Genomic DNA, 9,932 nt, shown 5'->3' with positions numbered 1-9,932 from the left:
TTTTTTTTTTTTTTTTTTTTTTTTTTTTTTTTTTTTTTTGGTTGGTGGAAACCGACTTTAACTTGCATTGGTATCTTATTCGTTTTTTCTTTTCCTCCTTGGAATGGTAGTTACGATCTTTATCAAGGGCTGGACTTTTTTGAAATTTATGAGAAATTTATGCCCTTTTTTCTATTATGTGTATGTATATTCATTTTGGATGTTTTTTTCCCCATGTAATTAGGGTTGGGAAATTGTATTAAATTACGGCGTTTATTTTCTTTAAATTCATATTTAAATGGAAATATTGTGAGTTACCGCAATTAAAAGCTTGGAGTAGGGGAAAAAATAACAATCGCTTGACTAGTAATATTTTATTTTTATTTATTTTTCTCAGCAAAATGGCAACTTGGAATTTTTTTTTTTTTTTTTTAAAAAAAATAACTATATGCAATTTATGGCAGTAATTAGGGATGTGGAGCGGCAATTTGTCTTGCAAGTTGTGAAAGACATTTAATTTGGATATTCCAATTTTCTTTTTGTTTAAACCTCAAACTAATCAAATTGAGGCCGCCCATGTCGGACTCATTCATTTCCACTGTTTTTAGTCTAACACTTCAATTATTCTAATCAATTCTTATCGTGGTTATCATTGTTATACTTTAAATTGTCCTTTTTTTCTTTTTTTAATTTATGATAATGAAATTAATAATCCATCTCTATAATTATTATTATTATTTTTTTTTTTTAGTTTCCATTTCATCCCACTAATTCTAAAGTTTTAAATTTAATTTGTATGATTGAGTTAAACTCATCCCTAATACATGCCAATCCGTTAAAGAAATTTATTATCACCGCATGGTCGAGAATGTTAGGAACCACGGACCTTCAAAGAAATACCTCATGCCAATGGATGAGCCTCCTCTGAGCTCTATAGAACTCTCGAACAACTTCTTCTTAATCAAGACGAGCCTTCACAATATTATTGTCCACTTTAAACATAAGAAATCTCTCATGGCAATGGATAAGTCTCTCTTGAGGCTTATAGAGCCCTCGAATAACCTCTCCTCGATCGATTTTCGATTCCTTCTATGAAACTCTTGAACAAAATACATTATTTGTTTCACACTTTAGGATTCTATTGACATAGCTAAGTTAAAAGACATGACTTTAATATTATGTTAGGAATCACGGATCTCCATAAAAGTATAATATTGTCTATTTTGAGCATAAAAATGCTCGTGGTTTTGCTTTTGATTTATGGTTAAGCCCTATGTCCGAACAAATCCATGTTTAGAGTTTGCACAAATATAGATACTTAAGCTATGTTATCTCTACATTCTGCTATTCAACATGGCTGAGATGGAAAGCAGCATCTATTAAGCAATCTTAGCAATGCATCAGCCTTTCTTCTAGCCTTCAATGATCCATCAGCTGCCAAGCTTTGCACCGAAGGGATACTCCGAGGATTCATCAACAACCGCCTCCCAACTTCCTCTCCTCCATCTTTGCACATCCCCAACAACACTGTAATTGAACACTCTTTTCCTTTTGGAGATCCAAATCTTAAAAGATCAACCAGCAAAGGCACCAAAACTCTGCTCTTCCTTATCTCCTGCAGCCCTTCACAGCAGCCCAAAACCAAAGACAGCGCCTGCAACGCATCATCCGTTATGCCAGCCTTCTCATCTGTCAGCAACTCAATCAGCAATGGCACTGCCCCAGCACCTACAATGCAAGCTTTGTTGGCTTTGTAAAGAGCCAGATTGCATAGTGCAGTGGCGGCGTCGCGCTTCCCGGCTGAATTGCCTTCTTTCAGGAGCCTCACCAATGCCGGTATCGCTTTCGGACTCGCCCCAATCGATATTTTGAACTCGTCCACCATTGTTAAGCTAAATATTGTTGCTGCAGCGTTTTCTCTTGCTCCCATTGTTTTCCCTGATTCTAATATGTGTGTTATGTTGTCTATTGCCCCTGCTGCCACTATCAGGATCTTGTTGTTGTTAAAGATTGCCAAGTTGAACAATGCCGTCACTGCATTTTCCTCAATCCTTGGATCACCAGATCTCAACAATGTCACAAGAAACGGTATTGCTCCTGCCTCCGCAATCATCCTTCGGCTATCCATCCCTGTTTTTGCTAGCAACCGGAGCTCATATGCTGCTTGTCTTTGAACATCTGGTGATCCGGTTGCAAGCTTCCCCACCAGAAATTCGGCTGTCATTTTGACAGCGTCGGTGGTGGCCTTCGACGCCGAAATGTGATCGATCGGTTCAATGGAACGGTATCGTCTGCTGTTGCTTCTCTTTAAGAAAGAACATGGTTTTGTAGGTTCAAACAAATTAACGTTGTTTTCTTGGCACCATTGTTGCATCAGACTTTTGAGTGCATAATTTGGTATGAGAGCCACATGAATTAGCCTCTGATTACTCTTGGGGCATACATGATGCCCTGAGTCAATCCATTGAGCTATTGAATTACGATCATAAGTATGTCCTGATGATACAATTACAGGATCTCTCATCATATCTAACGAAATGGGGCAGCGAAAATCATCTGGAATTTGATCCATTGATATAGAAGAACAAGAATGATGTTGAAACTTCAAGTTGAATTGTTCTTTCTTACTGAAAACCACTGTTTTGGCATGTCGAACAAGAGAAATTAGATTGTTTATATTAGAAACCACCATTATTCCACCTGTTCCTGCTTGTTTAAGAGCTTCTACTTCCAGTTTTGATATCTCTTCGTCACAATCCATCAGGCTTCTCAGCCCAACACTACTGAAAAACTCTGCCAAATCTTTGTTCTTCTTGTTCATCATTAGTTCAAGAAGCTCATCTCTTCTTCGAAGCTCGCGTTCATCGGCCGAAAACTCGAATCGTTTAGCTTGATTGTGAAGAAGCTCCACTTGTTCTCTTGTATCATCTGTTAATTTCAAGAAGCTGAGAGGTAAAATATCAAGAACTCTCCCAATCTCCTTAACTAGCTGATAGAACTGATTGGAAATGAGCTCTGTCTGTAGTAAACTCCATAGACGGCTTCCTTCCTCACAGCTTAGAATCAGAAGCTTAACTCTTCGGACTACAGAGAAGAGTTCAGTGAAGCAAACAAGGGAAGATGGAGGAAGCTGAGGAGAATTAGATTCATGAACCTCTTCAAATAAGAAAGCAAGAAGCTTGATTCTTCTTCTCATGGTTGAGACGGTCCGAGCCTGCACAAAACTCGCCTTCTCCTCCAAACAAACTTCGTTGGCTAAGACAATCAGTGATTGCAGCAGAGACCCATAAGGCAAAAAGGCTGAAGCTGCCATGATTGGGGAGGAAAGAGCAACATCCATGGCCATTCTCATTGCATCAATACACTCAGACATATACAGAGCCATATATATGGAACAATTTCTTTACTCTTTGTCATCTCATCTCATCTAAATTAAGTGGGTGCGTTATTGTGCGATCTTAACACTTCATTCCTTCTTTATCAACGTTTACATAAGGTCAGACATGGATTACGAGGAGGAAAGCTACAAATCTCCTTCAAACTTGAAAATTATTTAATTCATTGGGAAAAAGAAATAAACATTTTAGTAATTCTAAGGGTTTTGTCAGTTTCTTTTTGTTTGGCTGACTGTATGAACAATAGGAGGACTTGTTGGTAGCTGCCACTTGGAGCAACTTCATGACTCCTTAAAATAGTCAAATGCCCAATCAATTTTATATTTTTCAAAACTATGCATTAACTGTACAAAGTCAAACTTTGTGGGCAGTCTCCTCTCATATCTCTCTTGCAAAATTTCAACTTTTTTGGTTCTTTTGGAGGGTTCTTAGGAGTGAGTATTGAAAAGTCAGCTCATAAGCCCCCAAACAATGCTCATTTTCTATGATAAAAAAAATGGGTCAGTCTTTCTTCTTTGTTTTTTTTTTTTTTTTAATAAGAACATGCTATTCTTCTGTCCAATTTTCAATAAATGAATGTCCCTTCATTAATAATTGTTCAAACAAATAACACTCCAACTATCACAAAACACATGCACATATCTTTTTTTAAGCAATACCCAAATTATTAACTAAATTATGCATCCAAATATTTCTTTAAAAGCTTAATTGACTGTTATATACTTTGATTCGATGGTAAACAGGTTCACCAACCATATTGAACAAGTTGACGTTGTAGGGGCGCAATGCTTACTTTTCTTCATAATCTAATATCTTTCCAGAAGATTAAATAATGAAAATGAGAGAGATTTGGTCATGTTAACCTCGGCAGCTTTTGGTTCTGCTAAAAGGGCACAAATTCTCCCAGAAGTTTCTTTAATTGAAAAAAAAAAAGAAAAAAGAACAAAGAAAATCACAACCTATCACTGTATCAGAACTATGGAAGTTTCTGTGTGGATGTACTATGGACAAATGTGCTGACTATTCTCAAGTGGGCTTGAATAGAAAAAGCCCAACATTCGCAAACTTCAAGCCCACGATGAAGCCCAATTTGAGTGCTCTCTCTCTCTCTCTCTCTCCCCATTATTAAAGGGCCCACTGAAACGTTGAATGGTACAAAGGCAATCTAAAGAAGGGGCCTACTTGATTGATAGAAAAGGAAATTAGTGGAAGGGAAGATGGCACAATAAAAGAAGGGTTACAGAAACCACAATCCAACCTCCTCCATCAAAATATCAACGTTAATAATTATTGGGCCGGCCCATTTTCAAACCACCAACCAATCAAAATCATTCCTCCAAATTCCCTCTTTCTTTTCTCGTCTGCAACAAAACTATTTGTTGTGTGTGCGTGTGTGGTTTGAGGAAAACGACGACCAGTTTGTGAACAAGTGGGTTCTGGGAATTCCATTATGAACTTTGGCTGTTTCCCTCAATCACTGCCCCAACCATTTTCATTTGATGGGACTGTTTTTATCCCTTCCTCATCATAACTCCCCTTCCCTTTTCTCTCTCATTTTTACCCTTACTCAATTATGCCCTTTGGATCCCTTTTCTTTTAACCAAGTTTTAATCTTTTCATTAACATTTTCTAATAATTTTTCAAAAAAAAAACATTATTTTTAGTTTCTTAATACAGATCATCACTATGTTGCTTTATATATGAAATATGATGTCTCATCCTAAGTTAGGAACACAAATAATGGCACCCCATGTTCTTTAATTAAAAGCATTCCTTCTTTTTTTTCCTTTAATTGTCTGTTTCAAGCCTTCTTTTCTCCAATTACTCTCTCCCCAACCCCCCTTCACCATTTAATATATATATAGACACATCCTGTTGTAGAGGAGATGACATTATTTCTTGACTGACATGATGAAACAGCAGCAGCAGCAGCAGGCATGAGAGGGTGCCATGATACTCGTTCTTCTTCTTCTTGTGCAGCCTGCAAATTGCTGAAAAGAAGATGCACGCCCACTTGCATATTTGCGCCTTATTTTAGGTCTGATGAACCAAAGAAATTCGCCAAAGTTCACAAAGTGTTTGGGGCGAGTAATGTGAGCAAGATTCTGACGGAGGTGCCTGAGGAGCAGAGAGAGGACACTGTGAACTCTTTGGCTTATGAGGCTGAGGCTAGGCTGAGAGATCCTGTTTATGGATGCATCGGCGCCATAGCTTTGTTGCAGACTAAAATGGCGGAGCTTCAACATGATCTTGCTCTTGCCAAGGCTCGCCTAGCTCGTTATGCTGCTGCTAATAATAATAATACTTCTTCTTCTTCTTCTTCTTCTTCTTCTTCTTTGGGTGTTTTGGAAAGTTGTGTTGTTAATATGTCTTATGGTGGATTGAGTTTCTCTGGGCAGAGTTCTGATGATATCTCCCAATATGGATATTTATGTGACTTTACCCATTTTCCATATCCATTTCAAGCTTGAAACTTTGTGCTCTCCTTCTCTCTCTCTCTCTCTCTCTCTCTTTCTCATCATGATTTCATGAACATTTTCTTCTTCTTCTTTTTTTTTTTTATCTCGAATTTTTTTTTAGATTCATGACAGTAAGAATTGGCATGAGAATGTGTTAATTAGGGAAATGTTTCTTTATTAAGTTCTCACAATCCACCCATTTGGAACCCAACGTCCTCGATGACACATTGCTGGTATTTGAATAACATTGTAAAGTCTAGTGATGTCCTTGTTGGCACATCGGTATTTCACTCATTAAAACAGTCTAAGATCATCATTAGTAAATATTATTTGCTTTGTCCGTTATATAACGTCATCGACCTCACAATATTAAAATGACGATAATATAATGAGTTAAAACGAATAATGTTAGGAATCATTCCTCTTTAAGCATAAACTTTGATGACTTTCCTTTACGCTTCCCAAAAGGTCTCATATCAATAAAGATAGTATTCTTCGCTTCTAAACCCATGATTTTTCACTAAATTAACGAATGTGTACTCACTCTCAATAATCCTCGACAAAGATGAACGGTTACTGAGATTCAAGTTCTCACCATAGAAGGGATACATATTGAGAAAAAAAGAAGAAGTTATTTTACTCTTCTTTTTGAAAGAAAAAGAAAGGAAAAAGGGTGGATGGGATTGGTGGTTGTGTAGGTCCAATGAAAGAGAGAGGGGAGGGGGTTTAGTTGAAATAGTAAGATGGGGACGTGTGGTGTGAAAGTATTGGGTCGAGAAAATGAGATTGGGCCCGAAATCCCATTGGGCCCATCAAGCCTAGGCCTTATATGATCCATCATTCACGAAACTGGATAGGACTGATTTGAAAGAAGAGAAAGGGCATTAATTTTAAAACAAATATATAATTTGGGACTTTTAAATTGGGATTCCAAAGAATTGAGGCGAAAATGAAATTGGGTGATGCAATAAATATGGTGTATAAGTAAGTTTTTGCGAGTACCGAGGCACTGTGGAAGTGTCCCCCCACTTTGGCATCGCTCACATGCAGATGCTTTCTCTTTCCGTCTCCCTCTACGCCTTCGCTGTTCCTCTTACGTCCTGACACCTCCTCCCCTTTGCATGCACTCTCCCAACTCTTTCCCTCTCACTACCCTTTTCTTCCTCCCCCAATTTTCCCTCTTAAATTATTTATTCCTTACATTTTAATTTTGTTGTAACTTAAATAATAAGTATTCTAAAAATCTTCACGGTTTTCAAGGAGAATAAATGTCATATTTCAATGAATATAAAGGTCAAACAAATCAAGCTCTACATCAAATTCTTCCAAATCAACGTTCATATATTATTTAAACCACCATATAATAATTTGTTGTATATACTTAAACAATTAATTAGGATAATAATAAGACCCCGTTGTATATAAATACAAATATTTAAAAACCAATAATTAATATTCTGTTCTGTGTTATAAAATTAAGTTTACAAATATCCATTAGATTGATTGCTTTGTTATTAATTAGCCATTTTTTTAAATTCTTTTTAATGCATACAAAAGAAGTGAAAACCATCTTAAATAAATTTAAAAAAAAAAACATAAAAATAGAACCATTAATAGGTACATATTTTCATAGAATGGATAGATCCAATTACAATTTGTACTAATTAATGCATTTTGTGAGAATTGAATTGAAAATAGACAATAAGAATAAGATAACAATGGAAGACAAAATTATTTGAACGAGATTTGAATTTGTAATAAGTATTGAATTCAAATTCAAAGTTGTATAATCGTCGAGTGGATTTGAATGTGCATGTGAATGATAACGAGAAATTCAATCTAATGGGTTAAAGATACGAAGTGTTCCCATCCCATTATGTTCATTGTTTTTTCATTTGTTGGTGTCAGATAAGAGTAAGAAAGAGGCGGCCGAAATAAGTCTCTCACGTGTATGTGCTTCTGCTCCCTGCTGCAAGAAAACCACTCCACCAAGCCCAAGAACCCCAACTTCAACTCTCTCTCTCTCTCTCTCTCTCTCTCTCTCTCTCTCTCTCTATATATATATATATATATATATATTATATTATATTGGTATTATATTGTATTGTAGTAGTGTGTGTGTGTGTGTATATAAACACATCCACTCAAAACCACCGCCCTCTTCCACCATTAACTGAGATCGCAGCCAAATCAAACCCCAACCCTCTTCCCCCTTCCTTTCCCCCCTCACTGATCCATTTCTCTGAACGAGGCCCCGACGCCTTCACTTTCTTTTTTAGTCTAGTTTTATGGACGACCACTCACCTTCCTCCTCTTTCCCTCACCCTCCCCGAGACCACCCTTCCTCTTCCTCTTCCTCTCCATCTCCCTCTCCTGACCCTAATTCCCCATTATTACCTCCCCCAAACCCTCCCCCTCCTCCTCCTCCTTCCACCTCCGCCAACACTACCCCTTCTTCTCCCACACCCACCAATGGCGCCCGTAAAAGAAAAGGCAAGGGCGGCCCCGACAACAACAAGTTCCGCTACCGCGGCGTCCGCCAACGCAGCTGGGGCAAATGGGTCGCCGAGATCCGCGAGCCACGTAAACGCACCCGCAAGTGGCTCGGCACTTTCTCCACCGCTGAAGACGCCGCCCGTGCCTATGACCGAGCCGCTATCATCCTCTACGGCTCCCGAGCTCAGCTTAACCTCCAAGCCTCCTCCTCCTCCTCCCATTCCTCCTCCTCTTCCCAATCCTCCTCTCGCTCCAACAACCTCCAGACTCTCCGCCCTCTCCTTCCCCGCCCTGCCGCCGCCGCGGCGTTCTCCTTCTCCTCCATGGCTTCCTCTCTCCCTATTATGACATCTCATCACTCCTCCTCCTCCTCCAACTCTTCTAATTTTCTCCCTTATGGGGTTTATCCATCTCCTGGATTCACCCTAATGTGTCCCAATCTAGTGCATCAATACCCACCCCAACTTACCCAACACCCCCACGCCTTTTCCGCTCCCTCAAATGAAATTCCATCCACTTCCACTGTTACTACCACTATTGCCACTCCATCCCAACCTTCCACAACCTCGTACCACCAAAACCCTAATCCCCTACTTGTTGCTTCCCCTCAAATTAACCCCACGCCAGTTGCACCACCTCCGCTCGTTTCAGATCTGGTTGTTGGGCCCATTGGGCCTGGATCTCCGGCGGTGGGCTGGCCGTTGGAGAATGATGAAGATTATCTTCCTTCTCTTTGGGACTACGGTGATCCTTTCTTCTTTGACTTGTGAGATCACTATTGTGGTTTTTGCGACAATGGGTCTCCTTCAAACTCAACGGAAAACAACATCTTGTCGATTTGAGCTTGAATCTCGGCTTGCATGTAACCAGCACCGCCTTGAGACGGCGGCGATGGCGATGGCGATGGTCTACTACTGGTTCGTAATATGATAAATTCAGATTTTTATTATATACATATCTATATATATATATATATTTGGTGTGTGTGAGCTCTTTTTAGAGGTTGTGGTAATTGGATCGATCATCTGGATTCGATTTTTTTTCACACAATTGATCAATCGAATTGATGTTTTTGCATGATATGGATTGAATTTTGGTGCTTAGAGTCAAAGAAATAGAGGCGTATTGATGAGGTTGCTTGCTTCATTGTTCAAACTCGTCTTCTCCATTTGTTGGAAGTATCAACAATTGTCTCTCACAATAAAAACTTAATTTTTTTTTTTTTGTTTTGATCGTTTTCCATAAGTTTGATTTGTAATGTTAATTACTGTTCTTACTTATCATTATGATATGATTAAACCAAGATTTTACAGTTGAGATTGTTGCTTTGTTATGTTTTTCAAATTTAAGATTGTTTTAATTTATTGGGAGTTAATTAATTTTGATAAATTAGAGTGTAATATCTGGAACCTGAGGTAAAGCTCAGTTTATGAATTAGGGTTTTGAGTTGTCAATGCATGGCTGCAAAAAGTCAAAGAAGGTATAGGGAACTTCTGCCTTCTTGTTAATCCAACATGCAAACCTTTCATCAATCTCCTAAGGATTCATTTGAAAACAACTACTTTTCTTTTTTTTTTTTTTTTTTTTTTTTTTTTTTTTTTTT

The 9,932-nt window shown here is 38.3% G+C and overlaps 4 protein-coding genes across 5 annotated transcripts in view; 3 read left to right on the top strand and 1 right to left on the bottom strand.

Annotated features, from left to right (window-relative positions):
- Nucleotides 1–181, top strand: part of LOC111487549 (abscisic acid receptor PYL4-like) — a 1,581-nt gene extending 1,400 nt beyond the window's left edge. The window contains exon 2 of one of the 2 annotated variants that reach the window (XR_002719097.1): nucleotides 24–181. The gene's annotated coding sequence lies outside the window, so the exon portion shown is untranslated. Of the gene's footprint in view, nucleotides 1–17 lie in introns of both variants that reach the window. The other variant, XM_023134999.1, reaches the window with a different exon arrangement.
- Nucleotides 182–1,226: 1,045 nt separating this feature from the next.
- LOC111487470 (U-box domain-containing protein 1-like) lies at nucleotides 1,227–3,325 on the bottom strand. The gene has a single exon (XM_023134879.1). The coding sequence runs from the start codon at nucleotides 3,323–3,325 to the stop codon at nucleotides 1,328–1,330; it is 1,998 nt and encodes a 665-aa protein (XP_022990647.1). The 3' UTR covers nucleotides 1,227–1,327.
- A 1,746-nt stretch (nucleotides 3,326–5,071) lies between these two features.
- On the top strand, nucleotides 5,072–5,858 carry LOC111487426 (LOB domain-containing protein 21-like). The gene is made up of 2 exons (XM_023134824.1): nucleotides 5,072–5,186; nucleotides 5,217–5,858. Exon 2 carries the CDS (start codon nucleotides 5,312–5,314, stop codon nucleotides 5,843–5,845), a length of 534 nt encoding a protein of 177 aa, XP_022990592.1. The 5' UTR covers nucleotides 5,072–5,186; nucleotides 5,217–5,311; the 3' UTR covers nucleotides 5,846–5,858.
- Nucleotides 5,859–8,017: 2,159 nt separating this feature from the next.
- On the top strand, nucleotides 8,018–9,269 carry LOC111487424 (ethylene-responsive transcription factor ABI4). The gene has a single exon (XM_023134822.1). The coding sequence runs from the start codon at nucleotides 8,122–8,124 to the stop codon at nucleotides 9,097–9,099; it is 978 nt and encodes a 325-aa protein (XP_022990590.1). The 5' UTR covers nucleotides 8,018–8,121; the 3' UTR covers nucleotides 9,100–9,269.
- The last annotated feature ends 663 nt before the right edge of the window (nucleotides 9,270–9,932 follow it).

Source organism: Cucurbita maxima, unplaced genomic scaffold (assembly GCF_002738345.1).
Source record: "Cucurbita maxima cultivar Rimu unplaced genomic scaffold, Cmax_1.0 Cma_Scf00012, whole genome shotgun sequence".
Lineage (NCBI taxonomy): Eukaryota > Viridiplantae > Streptophyta > Magnoliopsida > Cucurbitales > Cucurbitaceae > Cucurbita > Cucurbita maxima.
This window is presented reverse-complemented; position numbering and strand designations above follow the sequence as displayed.